The sequence below is a fragment of the Anguilla anguilla genome, chromosome 5 (assembly GCF_013347855.1).
Source record: "Anguilla anguilla isolate fAngAng1 chromosome 5, fAngAng1.pri, whole genome shotgun sequence".
NCBI lineage: Eukaryota > Metazoa > Chordata > Actinopteri > Anguilliformes > Anguillidae > Anguilla > Anguilla anguilla.
Window position 1 is genome coordinate 43,698,784 of NC_049205.1, and position 26,775 is coordinate 43,725,558.

Sequence of the window (26,775 nt, forward strand, 5' to 3'; positions counted from 1 at the left end):
TACGACAAAAGAAAAAGCAAATGAGAGCATGTGGTTTGTGAGAAATTAGAGATGCGCTGTCAGGCAAGTACAGCCTATCCTGGGTGGCAAGGCAAAGCTCCATCAAACCGACTGGACGAGTGACACACACACACCCGCGCTCACATCAAGCAGCTGGAGGGATGAAAAACCGTTCAATCCTTCAAGATTAAAGATTATAGCCGGTTCTTCAATTGCTTTAGCAGGGTCATTTTTTCTTGATGGAATACTATACAAGTAGCATTTGAAACAAATTAGAATCTCCTTGACATTAAACACATAATACTTCCCAAAGCAGCTTATGTGTACAGTCACCATGTCATTAAACTGTCTGTGGGAGACGCAAATGCATATGATCATTGTAAAACCCAGAAGAAATATACAACAAAAATGTCTGTGAAATCTACTGCATGTAGGAAGAGGAATAAGCAAGTTTTAATGTTACCAAATAACAGACTTTCAAACAAGCGCAAATCTGCAATAGCTGCGACCGCACATGTGCATGCATCCATGTGTGCATGCATTCACGCACACACCCTCACACAAACATGTGACCTCTTCTTTGGTTCATGACCAACCTTTCCACAAAATCTTGTGCAAATCTGTGAATCCATTCGGGAGTTAGGTGCCTTTATGGGATAGGCCATGACCATCACAACGCCCCCTCTTGGTCAATCGGCCTTGAAAGTTACTCAGCCCTACCTTCGGTCATGACCAACGTCCATGCCAAATTTCAGCCTCCTGGGGCAAAAACTGTGGCCGCTACGGGGTGGGACACTTTTTGTTTACCAACCGACCTACCGACAGACAGAGCTATAGAGCTGTGGTTACAGCTAATAAAGATTTCAAGTCAAAAGCAGGCAAGGTTATGTTGCAAAAAATAAAATAACTGTTAGTTCACGGAAGTAGCCCTATTACATCCCCCAGTTCTGGTTTACCCATGTCCTCTTTTGTTTCCTCTGATCCTATAAGTATAGATAATACATACATGCTGCTAGCAGGAGATAATCATCAAGTAAATGGACTGCATTTATATAGCGCTTTTATCCAAAGCGCTTTAAAATTGATGCCTCTCATGCCTCTCAAGTAAAACATGAGATAGTGCCACTCTACATACTGTCTTCAGAAGCTGAAACAGCACAGATCCATGTTTGTTTTGATCTTGGATTGACCCCATGGTTCTGGGATTGGGAGAATGGATCCTTGTGACATATGACTCCATTAAAATAATCTCTGAAGAACAGCCAAGCCAGGGAGGCCACAGAGAATGTTCAGACTAGAAAAATTATTTTAAACCAAGGCTCATGGGGGAATATAGTATTACTCCGTATTGACAATATTTGAGAGTGACAAGGAGACCCTTTTTCTACCATTTTTCATGACTGAGGTTTTTGGAAAAACCAAGCCGAATTGTGCCACACTGCATCCTCATCATATATTACCCTGTGACAGGCCTTTACAAAACATAGCGCTTGCAAACAGAAGGCAGGGGAACCAAACCTCAATTATGTGACCGCATGCAGAGCAAGTGGTAAACCTACTTCTACACTTGGCTTGCGACTCCCGACAGACAGGCAGAGTGTAAGAGAGACAGCTGAAATGTAGAGCCATTAACCAGAGGGTCTGTCTCAGCAGATCTGCTCTGGACTTGTACACTGAGACAGAGTGATGAACTTTAGCCTACCTCTGCAAACCCAGTCACCTTCACCCAGCATACAACAAACCCTCTTAAATAATATGTCAGCCCAACTCTAAAATACAAACCGGACAGACTTTCAAATTGGCCAAGCAGATATATCAGAATCCAGTACCAGCTATTGAGCACTCAAAAGTCAAGGTGTAGGCAGACCTGAAATGTGAGGGAACCTCTTGCTCTAGCACTCAAAGTCCAAAAGCAAAACACGACGCTTGAAAGTGACTCCTGCTGCTTAGGGGAAAGGGGTGAGGTGGTCAATGACTATTTTAGTTAAAGTGCATGACGGGAATGAAATGTGCCACCGTAGATTGAGTCATTGAAAGACATTTCCCAGGACAGACAAGCTGAAATGAAACACAAGGCCCTCTGTGAGGAGGACCGGGGGGGGGGGGGGGGGGGGGCAGGGGTTGTTTTGGAGACCCCAATCCAAAACTCTGGGCTTGTCATGGGCCATTGGCCCTGACGTTCCCAATCAGAAATGGAAACTTGTGCTCACTGGGCCCTCGAATGCACAGAACATAGCTGGGAACTGGATACCGAACAGCAGCACATTTGAAAGCTATTATAGGAGCATTAGCTCCTGTCAGATGTGGCTTTGTGGACACAGCTTGCAGCATGTGGAACTGGTCTACATGCAAATGCAAAAGCCACACCCCAGAGCCTCTATCACTAGGGCAAATCAGAGAGCAGACAGCAACCAACCAGCATGAACCTTCTTTCTGATTGATGTAAAATGGGTCGGGCCACAATTTTCAGAGGCAAAAATGAACACCGAGCCAGAGAACAGATGGAGGACTCACTCCCATTTCTCCATGTTGTGGCTCAGGAAGGAGGAGCCAAGAGCTTGCAGAAGCTTAGGTGGAAACTCACTGCCATTAATCTGATTAATGTATAGGAGAGCTGTAGAACTCAACAGCGATTATTTTCACTGCCTGTGCAATGCCAGGTTTTATACAGCCTTCTGGAAATGACTTTCCATGTCAGCAAATCACCTCAGAAAATGATAGCTCTTAATTTAAATTCATTATATTCATTTATAATATTTTCCCAACCAGATGGCTGGAAACAAAGTACATAGATAGTTCATTATTTTGCAGTTATGAAAATAAAATGTTTTTTCTTTGAAACTCAAGAGCTCATTTTCAAGATTTCCAGCACTGACTGTTTTAATGACATGCAATTCTATAGCAGTACAACAGAAACACAGCCATTCATTCCATAGATCCAAGTGCATTTAATTTATTTTTTTAAACTTCCAGAAAGAAAGCCAAAATGTTCCAGTGATTGCTATGATTGCAGCTGTTGCAGATTTTATCTGTGGCAAGCAATCCAAAGATGGTCACTTTTCCCCCCAAGAGACTACTCATAGAAACCCATTTCAATATGGAAACAAATGTCTATAAATGAGATTTCAACCACTTTCAAGTCCAGTGTATATAAACTGACCAAGCTTTTAACTTCAATTGCGAAGCTTCTTCTCCCTCTCGTGAGAAAATGTGTCCTTTGCTAAAGTCAACTTTCACATTCTGGTGACATAGGAGGACATGCTGCCATTTGATGCATTCAACACATCTGTGATTTTGTTTCTATACACAAACAAGTAAAAGGCTTAGGATTTTCCCACTACAGGATAAAAGGACATGGTTAGGGATAAATAACATAGTGACCTGCAGGGGATTAGAAATTCAACACAATTCTGAACAACAAAATAATTCCTGAGAACTTCTATGCAACACACATACAGTAAGTTCACATCAAAGCTGAGGTATGGGCCCCATTTTAGCATCAAACGACTCAGTCGAACTTACCCCGCTTGTAGTGAAAAGTATGGAAGATACAGGAGTTCCTGTAGGGGAAATCCGCTGTTCTGCAGCCCTGGAAGAGGGAGAGAGGATTTAAAACCGAGTTGAAGGACAGACACAGGAGACACAACAACAAAGCAGTTCCACTCGGGATCACACTGTAGCACGGGCAAGGGAGGTAGCAAGTTAATATACACAGAAGAGCCAAGAGGTGGCAGATTCCAAATTGGACAGTGAAATGCCACAAGTAGCAGACTCGGAAAATCCATCAGCAGGCGATGGAAAACTATGCAGCACGCAACCAGTGAGAATGCCCCTCTAGGGCAACTGAACACCTAAAATAAATGCCACCTGAGAGACGTAATCAGCAAAAGAATGCATAAGGTGAATGTTGTCATTTCAGTCCAGGGCAGTCAATGCTGCTCTTCAGATACAGGGGACAGCACATGACACGTCTTTATAGTTTTTACAGTCATTTCACATAGCCATCCCACAATTCTCCATTCGGCCCGTTTCACAGTGACTCTTCAATGACAGAAACCATTTAGTGGTTCATAGGTCCGTGGTGGGCAGTGGCATAGTACACACGCATGTATTATCTTAAATCCCAGAAACACTTTCGCAGAGGAATGTACACATTTAGAGATTATCCCTTAAGCAAGTTCCCACTCCCCTCAGTGTCAAAGACACAGGTCAAGTGATATCATCTACAGTAAGTTTGAACATTCCAGTGCTACACCGCGTTCAAACACACAGTTCCATGCTGTTTACACAGCAACACTTCAGTAGTCAAGAGTTGGGAAAACATAAATGTGGACCTTCCTGGCCCCACCCTAGCAATTCAGTCTTTTGTAAAGGGCTTTGGGCAGCCGTCAAAAGTTGCAGTCCAACAACTGGTTTCATCCCACCAGAGTAAGATGGGCTTCAGTTGGCCTGGGCTCCTGCTAGCTCTACTGTACAACTCAATGTGGCTTGTGGTGTGGAAAATAGTCACTGACTCCACCACAAGTGCAGAGTAGGGTACACACACTTCAGCTACAGTGCTGCCAGAGCAGTTGTGGGTGGTATAGAGGTGATTTGAAAGTGTAATACAAATCACCAATTCCAATCCCAACCCACCAGCCTTCCCCATTCAATAAAAAGAGTCCAAAGAGTCAACTGGCTTTCGCCAATTCTGAACTTATACTAAAAACAGTCTGAAGCAAAATACGTGGCAGGTCTACCAGCAGGCTTTACTACAGTCCTCCATTGTGACATCACTTGGTTCCAGGCAGACGCTGAGTTGCAGGCTAAAACTATTCAGGTGCTGGATTATATTTTGTGCCGTTGTACAGTTAACAAGCTGTTGGCCTAAATAAATTAGCAAGAGTGACGCTGACCATGGCAGACTAGTGGAACTTGAAAGAACTAAAAGGCACAGACTCTCTTCAGGCCAGCTCACACAAGACTTCCATTTTAAAAGGATTGAGTAACTTGAGCAAACAGACAAATTCCTCTGATCTGCCCTCACTGCATGTCAGGTATATCCTACAGCCAACTGGAGCTGTTTTTACAGCCAAGTGACCCATGGCAACAGTATGCCAGCCAATCACAAATTAGACAGCAAGTCTAGCTCTGGACCCAGGTAAGCAATGTGGAATTAGTCTTGTTTATCCTGTGCTTTAAAATGGGTAGGGGAAAAAATCTCATAATCTGATTGGTCCATAAGCGAGCACAAGTGTGAGAGCTCTCTCTGGAGCTACTGGCGACTGAAACTCGAGGACCGGAGAAGGTGGAGCAGAAATCCTCGCCATGCAGAGCAATTCGCTACCTCCACCTGACAAAATGAATAGAACTACGCAACACGATCCCATTGAGGTTGGACAGTTTTTCAGTGGTTGCACAATCAATGGGAATGCACAAATAAACCTCAATAAGGCATACACTCTTGTTCGGTCACAACCGCCAGCTTGCTTGTTAGTTTTGCAGAACAAAAGAACGCTATGCAACATTTACAACGTAGCATAGCAACTGCCTGGCACCACTTCCTTGTAAATTATTCTTGAAATTAAATTGTTAAAACTGTTTTAATTGGATTGCGTCTGTAATATCAATATTATCATACCTGGTAAAAGTTTTATAAAAGCAGTAACTCACTCCGGGCTGTGGTATATTGTGATTATATCAACTACACCCTGTAGCTGTGAAATAATCAATACACCTACCACTGCCTGGGGCGACATAGCTCAGGAGGTAAGAGCGGTTGTCTGGCAGTCGGAGGGTTGCCGGTTCGAACCCCACGATGGGCGTATCGAAGTGTCCCTGAGCAAGACACCTAACCCCTAACTGCTCTGGCGAATGAGAGGCATCAATTGTAAAGCGCTTTGGATAAAAGCGCTATATAAATGCAGTCCATTTACCATTTAGTTATTACTTAAAAAATACCACAACCAGTCTTTTTGGCAATGTTTACTCACAGCTCAACAGCATGGTCTTGTTAACGTATCATTGGAGATTCATGCTAGAAAATATCAATTTACAGCATCTACAGACCTAACTCAGGACAATAATTTATTCCACAGGATGATTAACATCAAGAGGCCCATCACCATAAATTACTAAGTAAACATACAAATATTACTTATATTTAATTAAATACAGAAACTCAAAGACCAAACATTGGGCCCAGTGTCAACTACTCTGGAATCAGCAACACCAGAGTAGTACAGGAGCCTCAGGCAGTTTAATAATTGCAGTAAACTGCAAGATTTGGTCATTGGAGAGCTAACCAATCACAGTGTCCCAAGTTCTGAGAGTCCAGGCATAAATTATTAAACACTTGTACGTATGGCTGCTACTATTATTTTGCAATAGATTAATCTATCAATTATCTGGCACTTTCTAAAATTCAATTTAACTTCAGTTTTATTTTTAACCATGAAAACAGTTTAAGGAAATAAAAGGTAGATAATATTAATTGACTAATTCAAACTTACCCTGCCAAAAAAAATCTAAAAAAACACAGTAGATATCCCTTGATGAAAGAGAAGGTAGAGAGAAGAGAGTGAGGGGACAAAAACATATCAGACATGGCTAGATTTTATGTGTAGGCCAGAAAATAATATTTTCCATCTTAATTTACCTGTTGATTACATTCATCATGAATGTTATTGATGCCCGTAAAAACATAGATGAACTCTTTTTGACCTACAAGATAATTCTATTGCATAATGATATTGGAGTGTGTTAAAACATAGCTGCATTCCTGCATCACTTTAAACCAAGCAGACCTCAAATTAGCCCATAATCAATATCTCCATCTGATATAGATGAAAGGTATAGAGCATAAGCTCAAATATAAACATGACAGCTACTTTATTAGGTAAACCTATCTAGTACTGGGTCAGACCCCCATTTGCCTCCAGAACAGCTGGAATTCTACGCAACACAGATTCAACAAGGTACTGTAAACATTCTTTAGGGATTCTGGTACATGCCGACTCCATAGTATCACACAGTTCCGGCAGATATTTCGACCACACATTCACGCTGTGAACCTCCCTTTCCAAGTCATCCCAAAGGCACTCCATTGGATTGAGATCTGGTGACTGTGCAAGCCACTGGAGTAAACAGAAGTCACTGTCATGTTTGCGGAACAGGAGTGGAGTCTGGCACAGTCTTCTGGAAGCGGATGGGCTACAGCAGCAGGTGTGACCCATTCTGCCTTCAAGGATGCCCTTCTGCACACCACTGTTGTAAACAGCTGCTATTTGAGCATTTGTGGCCTTTCTGTTAGCTTGAATGAGTTTGCCCATTCTCCTCTGACCTCTCTCATTAACAAGGTGTTTTTGCCCACAGTGCTGCCATTCACTGGATGTTTTTGTTTTTCTCTGTAAACTCTAGATATTGTTGTACATAAATATTCCAGGAGGGCTGCTGTTTCTGAGATGCTGGAACCACCACGTCTGGCACTGACAATCATACCATTGTCAAAGTTGCTTAGATCACTCATCATGCCCATTCTATAACGTTTGGCCAAACAAACAACTAAACCTCTTCACCCTGTCTGCATCCTTTATATATTCAGTTGCAGCCATATGATTTGCTGTTTGAAGGAACAGGCTATTTGTGTTAAGGAGCAGGTGTATCTAATAAAGTGGGCATGAATTACACAATCACACTGCAGTTCCAAAACCGCTACCAATCTTAAACCAGAAGATTCTCAACTACGCCAGTGCATCCACAATAGCCAACCCTAAAGAGCAGACCAAAAAGTGCACTGAATAGGAAAACTACATTAGGCCAATTTTGGCTGCCAGTACCAGAGTAATGGCAGGCAAACAGGTGAACGCTATAACTAATGGCAACAAGATCAGCTGCATTATGCAGCTTTTTCAATGTTTACACAACTGACAAAAAAGTTGTCAATCAAAAAGCTCCCCATCACTACAACAATAGGCTGGTGGCTAAACAAGCAGGCATAATACATTTTAAGAAGACACATCAATCATGAATATGCAAATCGATGCATTTAGAGCTTCAAAGTAATCGATGATGTTGACAAATCGCAGTAGCGCTACCTGCAAGGCATCTACTTCACTAGAACACCGTACTTTATCTGAATATTCAACCAAGGTTTTATCATGCAGAAATGGCCAGTTTGAACTGCAAACATTCAATCACAGCACAGCAGATATACAACATACAAATCTACGGCTCCTATTTTGGAATACCAGGTGCAGGTCCAAACATGCAGGTGAAATAATTCAAAGAAAAACTGATCACAGGCAATTGTGAAATTCAGGAAATGTGACTAGTTTTTCCAAAATAGCCGGATCTGATCAAATACTGAACCAACTGTATCACAGTAATATTTAAAAGAACACACTAGATTGCATCAATGCTTCTCAACATCAGAGAACCAGGACTCACATTTCATCACGATATAACTGCTAAAAACCAGTGACAATGCACAAGAGTTTTCACGTCCTCAGTAAAAATATAAACACGGACCATTTAAAAGTCCAACACAAGGAGAAAATGAGACGGCCACCTGCCGGAATATCCAAATTACCAAAGAGCCCTTCAGCTTCCAAGACCTTCTGTATCCCCCTCCCAAAACCTGGCATGGAGCTTCTATGATGCAGCTAGCTCAGTCAAAGGGCCCACTGTTCAGTATGTCCGCAGAGCTCAATATTCTCAGCTCATGAAAGCTCGGTGTCTCTCCAATCCCCAGCTTCGCCTGGAACAAAGGAACTTTTGTTCCACACCCAGTTTCTTTCAAATCACGGCACAAAACAGCAAAAAAGAGGCACATAATATGTTTCCTCAGCCCGGGAAAAGGCCAGATTTAAGTACATTTTACATGTTAAAGAATGAGCCAAAACCTAGAATTTCCTGGCAGTAGCCTATACTATTTAATCGCAATCATGAACAAGTGCTTAATCCTCAGATAAAAAAATACATAAATAAAATAAAATAAAAGCCCAGAGGGAAATTCTGTGCTAAAGGTCGGTTTCCCCAAGAGTACTCTCTCATAAAACCAGAGTGGGAGGTTCATACTATATCAAATTGCAAAGCGAACGAGGATTGAGACCAAAACCCAGTTTTGCAGTGGAATTAGACCTGGACTGAACACTTTTAAATATAAACCCTGCAAAGATTTCACGACTGCTTTGACAATACTGGTATGCATTAGACAGGGTGAGTTAGCATAATTAAGTGGGTTTGGGTCTCTGCATATTCCCATAAGAAAATGAAGTGGCTTCATGCTAATTGGTGGATGAATGAATGGCTAGCAGCGAAACCCCCATTCAATGGTCAAACGCTTTTTAACGTCCCTCCGACAGTTTCAATTACTCTGCCAAATTTCAACACTGAAGAGGGGACACCAAAGAAAAAAGTTTCAATTACAGAGCAAGGAGACACACTGAAGCCTGATACTGTACTACTGTATGTGGTGACCTCAAAATGATGGCTCAAAAATTGTGGTCTGGAAAGCAAGCAGAGAAAGTACTAATGAGACATTTGGTTCTTTTTTATTTTTAAAATAAAATAAATGTTCTTGCTAGAAAGATCCCCTTCCCCACATTTGGTTGGAATAAAGTCCCTAATACAGGAACTGACATCCACAGGAAGTGATATCTGACCACTTCACAATCCTCTTGGAGCAATGAAAAATCTTGAGACAGGGTACTGTCATGTTACTGTCTGTCTGTGGCAGATAACTTGAGAAGAGGAAAAAAGAATGCCAACAAATTTTAACAACTGTATGGCAATGGAGCTACAGTATCAATGAGTAGGTCTTCGTGGGGATGGTAAAAATTTTTTTTAATTTTGTACAATTTAATCACAAATACTGTATTTAAAAGAGAGTACCAGTGAACTGACCAAACAAAACAGAATTGCCACAGTGTTTGGGGAGTCGTAAATTTGGCAAGCAAAGGCAAATGCAGCAGTTGTTATCCCTCTTTGTAACACAGTTCTCCCACTGATGATCTGGGTTGTGCCTTCTTTGCATTGGAAAGGAGGATGAGAACAGATAGTCCAACAGAGGATTGACATGGAGGTGGTTAAGGATCTGGGGTTGCTGGTTCAAATCCCAGATGGAGACACCATCATTGCACCCCTTGATCAATGTACAATTCAGCTCTAACAGACATTCAGCTCTAAAAATGGGTAGTAGGCCTACATTCAAAAACTGCAGGGGGATTAAATAATGTAATGTTATATAAAACAAGAAGCTTATTTTAATGATAAAGAACAGGTGACTGTTTCAATTATATAAAATTACAATTAGTTTTTTTTTTTTTAATCAGTAAGTATAAAGCTTTTTGTTGAGTGTGTGAGGATAACTGAACTCAACAGTACTGACTATCAAAACGTAGACTCCCCTAATCAGTAATGAAAAGGAAAATCATCCTGAAAAGAATTCCTTGTGTGCTATAATGGCAAAATATGATTTAACAACTACATGTGGTGCATTGCAATTTTAACGTTTTTTGGATTTTTCTTGGTCCATGATTGCATGATTTCAGGTACATTTCACATGACCTTTTTATATCATAATATGGTTCCACAAGTAAATCCAAATATGAGGATGGAATCTGAAGACTCAAATATGGCAAATATTGGAGAAAATTTGAAATACAGTGTTTTCAGGAGTCTGTCCTGGGGTCGGCATGCTTGCTTTTGAACACCCCTCCTCTTCATGTGGCCTTTGCTAGAATGTATTACTGAAACATGTGACTGAGGGCCACTCGAGGTTAAGAACCAGGGCTGGGGACTGGTTTTGGATACATCCTACTAATAGGATGTGGCAAAGGAACACAACTATTAGGCCTAAGTCCAAAACTTTGGCCTTAGACACTCTCAGTCAGGTCTGTAACAAGAAAAGCAGCCTCCAAAATGGCCTGTAGCTTCATAAAACAGAAATAAACCTCATTAGCACACATGTAGCCATGTTGAAATTGTACAAATGTACAAAGGAGGCAATGGGTCAATTTAATTTCTCAAGCCCTGTGGATTTGCGGAGGATTTGTGTCCCCAAGGGATCTCAGTATATCACAGAACAAAACGGGGAAAAAATTGTGCAAAACAGCAAAAATAAAACACATGATAGTATATCAAGAGACATGCTTGCAGCAGAAACTTTTGAACAGATGTTCTTACAGGGCGGTTTCCAGAACCAGGTAATATTTAAATTCAAAGCTGGTTTGGCCTGCTCTTTAGGCCACTCGCAAAGGTAATTCTTTATGCATCTGGAGTAGTATTTATCCGCAACTGGAAAACAAACAAAGTTGATGTTGTATCAAGTTTCCATGTCCTACATAAATAGTGGTCTAAAAATCACAACACTTCCGATTTCGTCCTATTACAGAAAAACAGCTCATTCAGTGGCGTCACAACTGCAGATCTTTTTAAAAAGTAGCCATGTAGTAGCTACACTGTCTCTAGACTAATGAGTTAAATAACATCTTCAGAACTCAATCATATTTGTAACAATGTTACAATGGCATTAATTCCGATAATGCATGACTGAATAAGTAGCATACGCAAGAAACTTTAGAATATGGCTGTAGCCTACATAGCTGGCTTATGGCATAGCTGTACGGCATAGCTGTACAGCATGGCTCTTCATAAACCGCAATGCTTTTGGCCAACACGGAGAATAGGCGTCCATTAAATGGTTGCGTCATGGTGTTAAGTAGAAAATGTAATTTAGAAATGTGTTTCATGTGTAGAAAATGCGAGTTCACTTCTTGAACTTGTATTTAACATTGTCTGAGCGTTTCCCCTGTAGAGCTTTGGCGACTGTCACAGCTAGTGGTTATTTTAAACGGACACACTATTTCACAATTGCTTGTTAAAAATCATATATAACGACAGAAATAGCACCGAAAGGCTTAGCTTGCCATGAAATTAAACACTTGATCTGCTTAAAACCGCTATTCACAAAATCGTTTAAGCGTCTTCATAACCACAGGCAGAAGGAGCTGTGATGGATCAGCGCCATATATCCTGACAGAGAGAAGTTCACTGTCCTTAAGTTCAGCACCATCTTTCGCACAATTCAAACGCACGTAGCCGTCAAAGGTTGCAATGTACACTCTAACGAAAATAAATCTTATATTTTAAGAATTCAGTCCCTGTAGCCTATTACTGCACAACGCCAAAGCCAAATCAATACTTTACAACGACCACTTGTCTAAACGTAGTTTTCTGCAGTAGCCCAAAGTATTTCTGTAGTTTTCTTTCGCACGAGTTGACACAATTTGCCCAGTTTTAACAGGCTACCCCTTTATTAATTGGTAGGCTATAATGTACTGCTTTTATAGCCTAACGATGGAACACAAAGAACCGCCATGGAGTCGTGAGCAAGTTTTCCGTTGGCCACAATTTGTTGTGGAAGTAATCGTTTTCCAATACGTACCGATATTATACAGAGCCGTTTATGGACGGTTACAAAAGACAGGGTAACAAACCCGTAACCATTGGCTACATCCGTATAACGCCGTGGTATATGGAAGAAACGTGCTTACCTGTTGCAGCCTAGGGCTATGGTAGAAATTCCGCGCGCAGAGTCTACAAACAATCAGTTATTCCAACAAGACAATTTATAGTGCATCCCCTACGGAAAGCGGTTATCAACAAATAAATGTTTATCAATCACCCGTCTGGCTTTCTGTTGACTTGTCCTATGCACTCCAGCTAAATGTGAAAGAATCAACGTTAGTATGCTGTTATCGCCGGACCGAACAGACACCTCCCTTCCATTGCTAAGAAACAGAGTGTTCCGGCTTCTTAAATTGGTGCGCAGGCAGTATAGGCTACAAGGTGAAAACGCGTAAATTCTGCCGAACAAATAAAATACAAACAGACGCAACTTGTTATGCCTTTTCATCTATAAGCACATACACAGACATGTTTTTACCCGGAGAGCTTTGTCGTTGTAATTAGATGCTGAGGCCCAACACAATATCCATTGATCCAATTACTGCAGTTAACCCTTCGAGTACTGTGTACGGCTGCAAGACTCGCCCATTTTTACTACTGTCATGTTCTCTGTTTGCAGCATCGACCAATCAGTCAATAAGCAATAATCTCGTTCCATATAAAATTCGTTTGAGACATATTCTATGCAATAAGCATGACGCACGACAAGCGCATTGAAAGCATGTAGGTGATAAAAAGATAGCTAGCCTACACGTTATAACAAATATAATAATGTTAGAATTATATTACAGAGAAACAATACCCGAGTTGGAGGTTTCATTGGCAGTTATACAATTCATACATCTAGTCTGCGATTGGCTTTTGTAAAGGAGGGGAGAGTCGCCATAAATGTAAAGCTTGATAAATGTAACACGGCCAATAACTTCATGTATGGCTACTGTAGCCATTTCAGGTTTGTATTTGTGCAATTCAGTCCTCTACCGCCTCCCAAAGGAATAAAGCAATGTGATACCTGCAAGGGAAATGTTTCAACAAAAAAACCGTTGTTTACATTAAGTAAAAATCAGTTCCAATAAATGGCTTTATTTATATTTACAATAAATCAAATCATACATCATTTAAATAGGTTACCAGTCCTTGAAAAGATGTAGAAAAGATTTTCGGCCTGTATTCTATTGGATGCTAGGTGACCAAAAAACGTGATGTTCCCGCCTGTATACATGTAACAGCTGTTAAAATTATGCCATCTCTGAGTTGCTATAACAAACAACATTTTTTTTTATTGTTTTTTGGTGTTATATGTTTACAGAATTCCATCTAAAGAGAAAAAGAGAGGGTTGGTCCCAAGGAGGTCATGGAGAGGGCTTAAAATTTGGAGATTAGGGACACTAAATGGCATTAAAAACCATCTATTTGTAGTATCCTTTTGGGGAGACCTTTTTAAATTGTGTTTGATTGTTTTAATTAAATAAATTAATTTAACTCATCAACGTGTTTGACTTTTTAAAAAGATAGTTCATTGTTTAATGTTAAATATATTCAGCTAACTTTCTTGCTGCATTTACATAGTCTTATCTTCTGGATGCTCCAAGTGGTTAATGGAGAAGAAACAGCCACTCGGTCACCGGCATTTATAATAAGAACACGCCGGATTGGTCTGTACGGTAGGCAAGATTATTTGCTTTGTATGGGTTTACCTGGGTGTTAAGAAACAAACAAAAGTAGCTTTTCTCATCGATTTGGACGGTACCACAACTCACTTCATGGTAAACTACGAAGTTGCTTGTGCGTCAATGTTTCATGATGAGATGATGTGGCTAGTCTGAAGTTACCACTGGAATTGTGAAATTCATTGATTAACATTAGTAGGCTATGTGCAAAAAAAAAAAAAAAAGCCTGTGTACGTTATCATTTACCGTTCCAATTATTCCTCATCGACTGTCTGCTCTATGTTAATTTTGTCCACGTCGTTTTAAATGGCTCACTGGTCCATGTAAGCACGATTGTTGTGTTGACCTCATCGATGACCAGCCTAGCCATCCGCATCACAGAATTCAACAGGCTTATATGTTAATGTCCTTAGCCTATAAGATCGATATTTCATTATAAATTATAGCTTTACACCGCTAATATTTATTACGCTAATAAAAATAGCTACGAAATATACAATAACCACTAATACGGGAGGCTACTTTCCGGCTCATGCAACATCGCCATCTGCAGTTGTATACCTGTAACAGGGAAGTTACGAAACATCTAGTGTGACGTCATTATAAATAGCCAAAATTGTTTTTGCCATGTGTCCGTGAGATTGAGGATTTGAGCATCGATTTATCTTACAATTAATTCGACACAGGTAATGAACCAATGACCGTGAAAATCTGTTAAAGGTGCATGGTGTTATGTCATTTTTTGTTTAAGCTAACCCTGTTCGTTCTATGTTATTAAAATGTGTCGAGACTTCGCTTAATTCGTATTATGAAATGTCTGACGATAGTGAAATCAAAGTAAATGCAGGATTCCTTGTCACAAAATTACATCTCAGTAATACATCCTTTCATTGCACCGGTTACGTTTTACATAGATGAGAGTTGGTTAGCTATCCATAACTCGTTCGCATAGGCCTATAGCTTCCCATGGATATCGAAATTCTTACTGGCCAGCCATTAATGAGAAGTCTAGCTATCTAATTACGGTCATGTTAGGTGACCAGCTACTTGTTCCAGTATTGCCTGGTAAGCTAACAACGTGTTTCTCGTGTGAAGACAATGGCAAGAAAGAAGACAATTGACACATCTGAACCCAAACAAACAACGGGCACGGTTTCTTGCGGAGGAAGGAAACGGCACAAGGAAGCATTAGAGGACAGTATATCCAGAAAGCTAAGAAAGAAGATAGACGGCCAAACCGAAGGTAAGTCAGATTAGGTGACTGTACCGATGTTATCCAGGGACACCTTGCGCTGTCTGACGTGTGTGGCTCCTGGCTTGTTCGGTGCAATGCATCGTAATGATTGCGAACATGGTCACGTACCTGCAGTGTAGCTTAAAACAATCCTTGCACAAAGCAATCTACTTGTATGCGCTCAATATCTGCTGGTAAAGCTAAATAACACTGTACATATTATATATCTCTGGAAGCAGGAGGTGACACACAGCCCAATGGAAAGTGGCTTGGCAGTCAGAAGAAAGACAGGCATACCAGCATCGTGCATTACATTTACAAGAACACCTTGGGGCAGAATATCCACTCACAAATGCGGCAGGTAATCAAAACAAGATTATAAGTAGGCTAAATACAAGAAAGCAATTGTTCTTCTTTCTTATTGTAAGTAGGCTAAGTGTGTGTGTGTGTGCGTGTGTGTGTGTTAACAGGTCCAAGTTTACAGAACATTTATGGGCTACAAATTGATAGGCCTATTTCAGGACAAAGTTACTGTTGCTGACTTAATTTACTGACATAAATATTATGGGAAATCTTGTTCATGTGATTAGTTTAAGGAAACAGCCATGAACAAATACAGATAAGAAAAAAAAGATGAATGCCAAAATGTTCATGGCAACATTCCTAAACACAGTTTAAATCAAATATGATCATACTTATGTATTGTGAATGAGGCCCAGTGTTTTTTTTTTTACTTTTGTTTTTTTAAATGATACTTCTTTATGATAATCAGGTCAGACTACTACTGATTTTCTTTGAAATTTTATTTGTTAGAATATTTTTCAACATTTCTAGCAGGAATTTGCACTTTGATACGCTTTAAACATTTGTCATCACAATTACAATTCACACTGACTGTGTTCCACACAATGATACAGAGTCACTAGATAAAGCAAAAGTAGTGTTTTATTGATTGTAAAACTATATCCATATGGGGTCCTGAATGGAGGTTCTTACAGGGCAGCAACATCCTGAATGATGAGAATCACAGAACTTTCTAGTGTGAAGTAATCATCTGTGAACTCTATCTGAAATTGTGGTCCAGTCTTGTGTGACTGATATGTCCGCTAAGCTCAAGAATAATTTTTAAATTGCATTTGCCCTCTCGAGACCTTGCCGAAATTAAGTGTTTAATTTTTTTCACATAATGCAAGAGTCTTGGATGAAATGAAATGCAATGAAAATATTTTCAAAAATATAATTTATTTTATGTCCACTACACAGAACAACAGGATCTTAGGAGGTTAATGAGTGTCACTAATTCCTCTCCTGTGGCTCACCCAAAAGTGTTTTCAAGAGCCGTTCCTGCGGTCTCTGGCCTCGTACCGGCTCTACCGCACAGCCAGCCCCTTCGACCGCAGAGTTACATGCCTGGAATGGCACCCAACGCACCCCAGCACACTGGCCGTTGCGTCGAAGAGTGGGGACATCATCCTGTGGGACTACGAGGTCCTGAAGAAGACCACCTTTATACAAGGGGTGAGCATCAGGTGGAGGTTTTCCTTCGACTGTCACTCGTATTTGTTGTTTGATCTCTTCTTACATAAAATGTCTCTCTGGATATGTAAAAGAAATAATATGGAAAGAGAAGTCACGTTTCCTTCCCTTGGACCTCTTTGTCTGTTTTGCGATATGCTTACGGAGGTCTGTAAATGTAATGTTTATATTAATGAACTATATAAGGCACTTTTCATACATAATGGCAAAAAAGGTATTTCAGATAAAAGAATAACAGTATGACCTAAGGGAAAATGAATGATACAAATAAAAAGATAATACAATATGTGTATAAAATGCAGTGCATTTAAACTATTAAAATAATGCAGTTTGGTAAAATTATGTCATGCAAATACAGGTACAGGACAAAAACGGGTGATGACTGATAAATGAGCAGTTAAGAACAGCTTTAAAATGGGACTTTCATTTGTATTCACTGGTTTGTGCACCCCTGTTAAAAGTGTATGTCTCAATCAGTTTTTCCCCAGTCTTCATTTTATAACTTTTCTAGCTGAGAAATATTAGTAGCTGTCCTTGTAGGCACTGTACCCAGATATTCCAAGGGATTGGAACCTGCCTAGAAACTTGGTCTCAAGTGGATCTTTCAGCTAACCAATGGCTAATGATGACGCACTTAAAGGAAAGAAAGATTTTGATTGGTAATTACGGTCTGGAAATTATTGAAAGTCTGTAGGGAGATTTCAAACAGTGCGTGCAAGGATACCTACAAATATTTCTGAGCACGTAGAGCCCTGTTCACTTTAGTATTTTGATTCTGGAATAAATGCAAATAAATAGCCATGATACATTAAAATGTGCAGGAAGATATACTTTTTAGGTTTATACTACGTAGAGGTCGGGTCAGGTTCTGTTCACTTAGAGATTCATTATGACATACACTTGTTTCACCGTTTTGCATACGACTGTAAAAGTTGATGTTTTAGTTGTAGTAGCTGTAGACGTAAGTCTTTAGGCAGTCACAATTCAGGAGACCGCAAACAGGAGGCTGTATCAACTTTACATTTGAAGCAGCTCTTTGGTACAAAAAAGGATCTTTATTTGAGGACCAGCGATTCTGATTAGGTAAGTAAGAATCAACAGTGCTGAGATGTGCTCAGATTGGCCACATAATGATTTAAACATTATTCATAAAATATTAAAATCTGATCTAAAATATTCTGGTAGTCAGTATAATAAGGCCTAGATTGGAGTTACATGTTTCACCTTTTTTCTTCTGGTTAAATTTTGCAGCAACATTTTGTATCAGTTACATGCAAGATAACACATGACTGTTTCAATACCAGGGGAGTCTAAAGATGATATTAATACGTGCATGGTTTTCTCTGTATGCAATTTACAACAAATATTCCATTGAAATCATTGATCACATTGTTAATATTTCTTACTGAAGTCTTTCTTAAATAAAAGCCAGTGTTGGGCGGAGAAGGAAAAATCTGCTTAATTTTAGCAGTTTTATTGCAGTTTTGCTGACAGATTCAATCAGATATCATGTGTATAACAATGAAAGGAGATGTCATATAAACTGAGAACAAGATAGCCCTTGTATTGATCCCTGGGGGACACCAATGGGTGTGATTGGTATTCTTCATTGGCAGAGTATCCAACAGGCTGAATGGTATAATCATTGGATCTGCTTAGCTGTGATGCCCCTGGTTCTCAGCTGGCTGAAAAAAATGAAATTTAAAATGAAAAAAAAAAAAAAAGTCACTTGGTACAATGAGCATGAAATGGTAAATGGACTGCATTTATATAGCGCTTTTATCCAAAGCGCTTTACAATTGATGCCTCTCATTCGCCAGAGCAGTTAGGGGTTAGGTGTCTTGCTCAAGGACACTTCGACATGCCCAGGGCGGGGTTTGAACCGGCAACCCTCCGACTGCCAGACAATCGGTCTTACCTCCTGAGCTATGTCGCCCCTATGTCGAAATTAAATATCTACTTTAAAATTGATAGGAAAGACCATCCATCTCAAATTCTATTTTCACCTTGAGAGTAATAATAAATAGCGAATGCGTGAGATGTTCTGAAACCTGTCCCCCTCTGTTCTCTGTTTAGATTGGAGTTGGGGGCTCCATCACAGATATGAAGTTTAACCCTTTCGATCCCAACCAGCTGTTCACTTCCTCTGTCGGGGGTGCCACCATGCTGCAGGATTTCAGTGGGAAAACTCTCAGAGTATATGCCAGCACTGAACAACAGTGGGAGTAAGGCAGCCCTTAGGTCCTTACTGTGTTAACACTCATACCTATCTAAGTAATTCTTACATCCCTTCTGCCAAACTCATCCAGTTCAAGTCTTGCCAGAAGTTTCCCTCAATCAAGCTATGACAACAATATTTTTAATTTACGGAATGGCAGGTTGGCAGACACTGTGCTGGTTAAAATAGTATAATATTGTCATGTTTGGATAATCTGCTCAAATTCTTAGTCTTTTCTTCACTGTGCCAAGTGAACAGAATACTCTTAATTCAAATTTAATGGAATTACCTACCAAACAGAAGGCAAAAAGGTCAGACAATGTAAAAATCAGGAACTGATGTAGCCCTGCTGCTAAGTCAAACACCATTTCAGTTAAAAAATAAATAAATTTCACAACCTTCGTTCCATGTATTTACAGATAAGTAGATGCAGTTGCATAGTTATTTGAATAGAAAAGCATCAGCCAAGCACCTCCGCTTAGATTGTTAGTTCTTCACGTGCATATACGCGGTAACCACAAGCGAATGGACGCCATGGATGCAAAAGTTTATCTCCCCTCTTTCTATGAAGATAGTTCTTGGAAATGCACCTCTATACTTGGTGGTGTGCACCACACTGATCTTAAATCAGTTATAAGACCAGAAAAGAAAGCACAGGTTATATGTATAGTGTTTGTTTATACTTGTGTTCTATTGTTGTATAAGTCATACAAGTTTCCCTGCTGTACTCCTGCCCAATATTTTGAGTTTCCCTTAGATAACCTAGTATAATGGCTGTATACTGTGAGTCACCGTGTCATTACACGGTGTGTGGCTGAATGATTCATTATTAGTATAGCGCTTCTGTTTTTGTGTTGGCTTCAGCTACACATTTCACATCCAAGGGATGTGCAATTGTGCAAATCAAAAATGTGATGAAGCCTATGTAGTTTGATACAGTTTTTGTTTTTGTATATTTCCTGTGTGGAAATGCTACTTATTTGTTATGGTTTTGTGCTAGATGTGGTCACTGTGAAGCCTTGTTCTGCTTGTACTTATGTGACCCTGTCTACTATGATTTGAGTGCATGAGTTATACAGGAAATTAATTAGATACTGCCCGCAACCACTGATCCAGAATCAGATGACCCAACCAGAATCCTAACCCAAGCTGTTTTGTACCAACAGCCAAAACTGATCCGAGGTCAGCACCTGAGGCACTCCATCGGTTCCGTAGTGGGATTGCTGTTTTCAGCACGATTCTCTGAATCAGATCTTTGTCTTTGTGTACGCAGAAGGGACCTGGGGACTATATAGCGGGGATGAAGTTCTTTCCCACGGACTCGACCAAAATGTTCACTGCCTCAGGAGATGGCACGCTTTCCCTGCAGAGCATTGATGTCGGGAAAGCCCAGGTGGTGTCCGGAACGCCAGATTGTGAACACCATCACCACAATGTTTGGTGAGGAATCCAGGTTCCTTTGGACTCACAGAATCACAGTGATAGTTCTTTTTTTTCTGTTTTTGTTTGTTAGTTTTTTGCTTGAAGGGAGACCACAAATGCGTGTGGCACTTGCATTTTTAGCATTTGGCAGTATTAAATAAGACATCTGAGTGAGCTCGCTTCCCCCATTAGAAAACTGCAAAGAGCTGCTAAAACATAAAAACCTGTGTGTAATCGACTTGGTACTGTGTACCACTTGGAGTGAATTTTATTTATTAGGTTACCTCTCCCGTACAATTACAGATTAAGTTAAATTATTGGCACAGTGAAGGGGACCTAATTTTTTTAATGCCAAAATTCACAGTAATTTAATAAAATAACCATTTCAAAATGTGAAATTATGAAATGGTTGCATATAATTTATAGCAAATATCAGTTGCCAGAGGGGATGTAACAATAATGCACATTGACTAATTAACAAACACTTAATAGCCATGTGTCAGGCCTGTCTTGTGACAGTCATGCACAAAGAATAGTCACATGGATGCATGTGATTCACCCTGATTACTATAGGAATTTCTCACTCAAATTCAAGGTTTGTTTTAATGACAGTACAGACTGAACTGACTCTGGGTGGCCCAATTTGAATCACAGAAACTTGGTTAGCCATGAACAAGCAGTCTTTACTCGCCAGGCCAATCAGAGAGCAGTAGAATTGAACCTTGTGTACCATTTTTGTAGCGTGATAGGAAATGTGCAGGTAGGTCTTACTAAAATAAACAAGCGATTGTGAACTATTAATAAAAGTCAAAATAGTTGTGCTCAGTGTTTATAGGTCATACACGGTCAGAATACAGACATGCAATGTTAAGGCTGGAATTACCAATATAAAAATCAAGGGGAAAATCCAGAACAAATCCACGATGAAGATCCATTAAGACCTTGCTTTATTAAGAGAAGCAAAGACTTTATAAAAAAGACCAGATCAAATCATTGGAAAGCAGCTGGACCTGATTGGCATTCAGTCTCAGCTGTGCATGCTGGTGGGCATAGCCACTTCTGTCCATGTATTTGAAGATCTCTCAGCCTTTAGCAGACTGCTGGAATCTCTGATAGCAGTCAAAGGAAGGTGAAGGGGGGTCCCCTCTGTGTGTACCCCACCCTTACTGGCATCACAATCCCAAAGAATTGCATGTCCTACTCGTCAGTGTCAGACCGGTATGTAGAAGGCTAAAGACACGGTCTTGGTCACTGAGTAATGCATTCATTTTTCCTGTTAGTTGCCTGCTTTCACTGTATGTTTGCCAGTGTATTCTCTGAAAAACAGATCTAGGTTAATGTTTAACCAAACCATGATCAAAACCATGACTGTTTTAAGAAACTGTTACCTGCACCAAAAATATATTTAAGGTTATCGGCATTAGCTGTCTTATTTCTGCACAGTAATTTCTGGTATCTGAACACCATTAATTTGGACTTGGGACATAGCTAGGGGTCTTAGCGGTGGTCATGAATACTTCCTCCACTCAAGTGTGCAGTTGTCACCAGACGTATATAAAGCCGATTGAATGAGACATGCCTGACTACAAATTTGGTAAATGAGGCTAACCAGCAATAGGTTACTTCAAAAACTCAACATATGCACCTGGAAATTTGGTCATTTTTGGTCACTCTTCTCCCTAGTGTTTGGTACTGCAGCCTGGACGTTTCCTCAAGCCGTCAGGTGGTGGTGACTGGTGACAACATGGGACGGGTGCTGCTTCTGGGCATGGAGGGAGAGACAGTGAGTGCCATCAAGAAGTTTCAGAAATGACAATTTTGTTGAAAATCTTTTCAAATTGGTGTGTGTGCTTAATGCAGTACTATTTCTTTCAATATTTATTGTTTATATTTATTTTCAAGCAATTAGTGAGTTCTGTGGCCAGTGTTATTTTTTCATAAATGGGCAACAGGGCATAGATGTAATTTAATATTTCTTTATTTACACATAAATGTAAGTGTTCAAATGAAACATAAAATAGAATATGTACAGTATACATACACCTGGTGAAAAACCCAGTCAGAATTCAACAGAATAGAACACTGGTAGATTACATGGAAAAAAAATAGACCGAAAAGTAAAAGTCTTTATTGTTGGCTTATGAGAATACAAAATTTTCTGTCCTAAAAATTGGATAGAAAATATCTTCACTAGTCACATTGATAATAAATTAATAATCTACCTACCATATTACCAGCACTTTTCTGCAGTATGTAGCTAGTTCTTACTATGTTTTTCATCTGCTCATCTAGGATTTTATATATCATCTGTGTAGTGAGATCCTCAATATTTTAAGTGCTCTCTCAGTGGTGCTTATACTGCTCTGTGTAGATCTGGAATCACAAGCTGCACAAAGCGAAGGTAACCCATGCAGAATTCAACCCTTGCTGTGATTGGCTGCTGGCTACGGCATCCGTAGACCACACGGTCAAACTGTGGGACCTTCGGAGTATCAAAGACAAGAGCAGCTTTTTACATGAGATGCCACATGAAAAGGCTGTCAACTCCGGTAAGATGCCAACACATAATTATTAACATAATGTCAAAAGGAAAACAATTACTAGTTTTCAGTCACTGGTTCTGTAGTGAAAGATTCTGCATATTCACAAACTAACAAGAACATGACAAGAGAACATTCAGTGTTCCAAGACAGAGAGAACTCTGTCAGACACAGATGAGTGAGTGAGTGGTGAGTTCATTTTGGTCATTAACAAGCTGTTTGTGATGAAAATTGTGAATCAAAGTTAAACAGAAACATTGATTGCATCTTGGATCGTCTGTCTCAGAGAGCTTTATTAAATGTTTCTTCCCTCTGCAGCATTAAAATTCTCATAAATGTTTTATTTTCTTACTGCATTTACAGTGCCCTGAAAAAATATGCAGACCCTTGAACAAAATAAAGACACCATTGAAGTTTTTAATTTTAATTAAAAACGCATGCATTTAACAGAAGAAAATTAATGTGAAACTGTAATACTGTGCTTGCAGAAGTATTCAGACCGCTTGCATTAATATTCAGCTTTCAGTCTTTTTAGGTCAGTCTCACCACAATGGTTGGAGAGGTGATTTTCAGCCTTTCTTCTTGGGAAATTGCTCCAGTTCTCTCAAGTTGCTTGGGCATCGCTTATGGGCCACAGTTTTCGAGTTGTGCCACAGATTTTTGATGGGTTTGAGTTCTGAACTTTGATTGGACCACTCAAGGACATTTACCTGTGTATTCTTGTGCCACTCCAGTTTAGCTTTGTCCCTGTGCTCTGGATTGTTGTCCTGCTAAAAGGTACATTTTTACCCTTTGCTTCAGGTCTCCAGTGGAATGAAAAGGATTTTATTCCAATATTTGCATGTTCTTTCCCTAGTCCATTTTTCTGTCAGTTCTTCAACCCTTCAGTTTCCCAGGCCCTGCCAAAGAAAAGGATCCCCATGGCATGGTACTGACACCACCATGCCTCACTGTAGGGATGGTGTTAATTGGGATATGTGCAGTGTTAAGTCTGCACCAGACATTACGCTTTGCATTTTGACCAAAAAGCATCTGACCCACATTGTAGATGGATGACGCTTGTGCTGTTTAACGCTAGACAGGCTTTCAGGTTTTTTGAGCAAAATTCATTCTATTGTCACCCTGTCACATAAGCCAGAATTGTGTGTTGCTCTTGAAGTTGACTGATGAACATTTTCTCCATTCTTACCCATTGCACCCTACAGCTCTTTTAAAGTAAGTTTGCTGTTCCTAAGCCAGTTTCCTGTTCAGTTGTTGAATTTGGAGTGTCAGCCTTTTCTAGGCAGGGCTGGTTGGTATGATACAGCTTCATGTATGTTTTAAATTAAACTAGCAATTTGACAAAAATGTGAATATCATTTATAATCCTACAAAATGTGAAAACTCCAAGGATCTGAATGCTTTGGTTAGGCACAGTGTATGCTATTAGTAATCCTGTCCTGAATCCTGAGAATATTGGTTGATGTGAGAGCTATATCTGTAAATATTAAGTTAATATAATTTCTCAGTTGCTGTTTTGTCTATGAGAAACATATTCAGGTCTTTCATTCATTAATATGCCATACTACTCTGATGTTAAACAGCCTATTTCAGCCCCATGGATGGCTCCAAGCTCCTTACCACTGATCAGTACGATCAAATCAGGGTTTACTGCTCTTCTGATTGGTCAAATCCCCAGAAGATCATCTCGCACCCACATCGCCAGTTTCAGCACCTCACACCTATCAAGGTGGGTGTCCAGACACCTTGAGCCTTCAATCTCAGGCCTGTAGATAGATTCTTGGAATGACATCCCAAAAACCTCTATAGCATATGCCATTGCTATACTATGTCCCATCCTACTTTAGACAGACTTCTCTATGCTAGTATTATGTTCTGTAGGTGTTGGATAAAAGAGTCAGTAGTTTAACTTTTTCCTCACCCATAGAATGGCCATGGCCTTGCTATAAAAAAAGAAAAAATGGCATGGCATCATGGTAAAAACAAAAACATTTTTTTGTAAACCTATTGTCCAGGAGATGTCAGTGTTGGTTTCCCAGGTTTCCAGAGTGCATACAGTATCTGTGTTCTGCCCCTGTGAGCCAGAATAAGGTGCTTTGCTGATTACAGGCCACCTGGCACCCCATGTACGAGCTCATCGTGGCTGGCCGCTACCCCGATCAACGAGTCTGCAGGGGTGAATTGAGGACCATCGACATCTTTGATGCCAACACTGGGGCTCTCAAGTTTCAGCTTCATGACCCCAATGCCCCAGGCATTATATCTGTAAGGGCGTACTTCATTTGCCATGGCCAGAGTTTTATGAGATCCTCATTGACTCGGATGGAGCCATGACAGAGAAGGGCTGTGCAGCGAGCGCCTTCACTAGAATTAATACAGTTCTGCTTGAGCTCTACCCAGGGAAGACTGTACCATTTCCTGTTCATCACATGCATTTGTAAGGTCAGGCTTTAAAAGAATCTAACAGGATTTGGTTTATATACAATAAATAGTTTGTGAACTCTTTGGAATTACTTGGATTTCTGCATTAATTACTTAATTATGAATTATGCATTACATCTTATAGCAAGCTTTATTTTGTATGAACAGGTGTCAAAAGAAACCTTGTAATATTTTGTTTCCCTGTAAAATAAAAACTTAACACTTATACTTTTCTAAGATCATAATGGAGGTTGCCTTGTTTATGCTATTCTGTGTGATCAACAATGAGTAATACTTCTATTTTTTTTTTTTTTAGCTCAACAAGTTCAACCCAATGGGAGACGTGTTGGGATCTGGGATGGGTAAATTTGTGTTCATTTTGTTCTTTCGTTTCTATGTGCTAGTGAACTGTATGTGCAGATGGCATTCAGTGACATATGCATGTCCATTCACAGGGTTCAGCATTCTTATTTGGAACCGAGAGGACATTGTGAACAAGGGACAGGACAGGCTAATGAGAGAAATGGCGGAGGAAACTGGCCTGACCGGTGGTACCAGCAGCTCCAGAGCCCAGCATCGGTCCCACCAGCGCCCTGGGGATAGGAGGGGAACAGCTGAAAAGACCAAGCTCAAGAAAAAAATGGAAAGTCTGGAATCGCCAGGGACCAAAACAAAAACCAAATCCAAAGAAAATGTCAAACCTCAAAAAGACAAGATGAAAAAATAGTCTTCAACTTCTTTAGTTGAACTGGCTTCAATAAAAATGTGCTTAGCTAAAAGTTACAAAAGCATTACATAATTCAATTTCTTCATTGAAATTCTATTTTTGGGAATTAATGAGAGTACATTTTAAAAAGGTGCAAGGGTCATTAGATGGTCAATTATGTTTTATATCTAAGACAGTACATGCACTCTGAATTATAAATGGTATATAAACAAGACAATATGCATGGTAAAATTTGGACTGATCTGCACCTTTCGTTGTTCAGTGTTTTTGTATTTTTGCATATTAAAAGCAATTTAACAGAATTTCACTTCTCATTTTTGTTTTACTGTGTAGTTTCACACGTTTAATTTTTAAGACAGTTCTAAAACATTCCCAAAATCTCACGAGAAGTTTATTCAAAAAGAAAGAGGTGGTTTACCAAGGGCAACAGAGGTTCCTCTTTGGCTTCATTTAGTGAAGGCTTATGTAATGCCACCTTAGGTTGGCATGAAGGATTGTAGCCTGAAGGATTATGTGAACATTAGAGAGAAAAGAAATATAAGAAAACCAAAGAAGAG

The 26,775-nt window shown here is 39.9% G+C and overlaps 2 protein-coding genes across 11 annotated transcripts in view; one reads left to right on the top strand and one right to left on the bottom strand.

Annotated features, from left to right (window-relative positions):
* pacsin3 (protein kinase C and casein kinase substrate in neurons 3) overlaps window positions 1-13,066 on the bottom strand; it is a 30,017-nt gene extending 16,951 nt beyond the window's left edge. Inside the window, exons 1-2 of one of the 7 annotated variants that reach the window (XM_035418480.1) lie at window positions 12,929-13,066; window positions 3,523-3,589 (exon numbers count right to left, since the gene is read on the bottom strand). The gene's annotated coding sequence lies outside the window, so the exon portion shown is untranslated. The other 6 variants (XM_035418485.1, XM_035418482.1, XM_035418479.1 and 3 more) reach the window with 6 other exon arrangements.
* Window positions 13,067-14,648: 1,582 nt separating this feature from the next.
* Window positions 14,649-26,520, top strand: ddb2 (damage-specific DNA binding protein 2). Of its 4 annotated transcripts, none has more exons than XM_035418477.1 (11): window positions 14,649-14,806; window positions 15,216-15,363; window positions 15,591-15,715; window positions 16,681-16,872; window positions 18,967-19,115; window positions 22,214-22,313; window positions 22,902-23,079; window positions 24,654-24,799; window positions 25,180-25,335; window positions 25,808-25,853; window positions 25,947-26,520. In XM_035418477.1, exons 2-11 carry the CDS (start codon window positions 15,219-15,221, stop codon window positions 26,216-26,218), a joined length of 1,509 nt encoding a protein of 502 aa, XP_035274368.1. In that variant the 5' UTR covers window positions 14,649-14,806; window positions 15,216-15,218; the 3' UTR covers window positions 26,219-26,520. The 4 variants fall into 4 exon arrangements, with proteins under 4 accessions (XP_035274368.1, XP_035274366.1, XP_035274367.1 ...); XM_035418475.1 differs by lacking the exon at window positions 18,967-19,115 and adding an exon at window positions 20,382-20,548; XM_035418476.1 differs by lacking the exon at window positions 18,967-19,115 and adding an exon at window positions 20,382-20,548 and having other exon boundaries at window positions 15,594-15,715.
* The last annotated feature ends 255 nt before the right edge of the window (window positions 26,521-26,775 follow it).

Bases quoted from the DNA above. Each gene is read 5' to 3' on its own strand.
- ddb2 (XM_035418475.1), top strand. From the start codon at position 15,219: ATGGCAAGAAAGAAGACAATTGACACATCTGAACCCAAACAAACAACG. The intron at 20,549-22,213 runs GTGAGGAATCCA...TCTTCTCCCTAG, and splicing joins CACCATCACCACAATGTTTG to TGTTTGGTACTGCAGCCTGG. The intron at 23,080-24,653 runs GTAAGATGCCAA...GATGTTAAACAG, and splicing joins TGAAAAGGCTGTCAACTCCG to CCTATTTCAGCCCCATGGAT.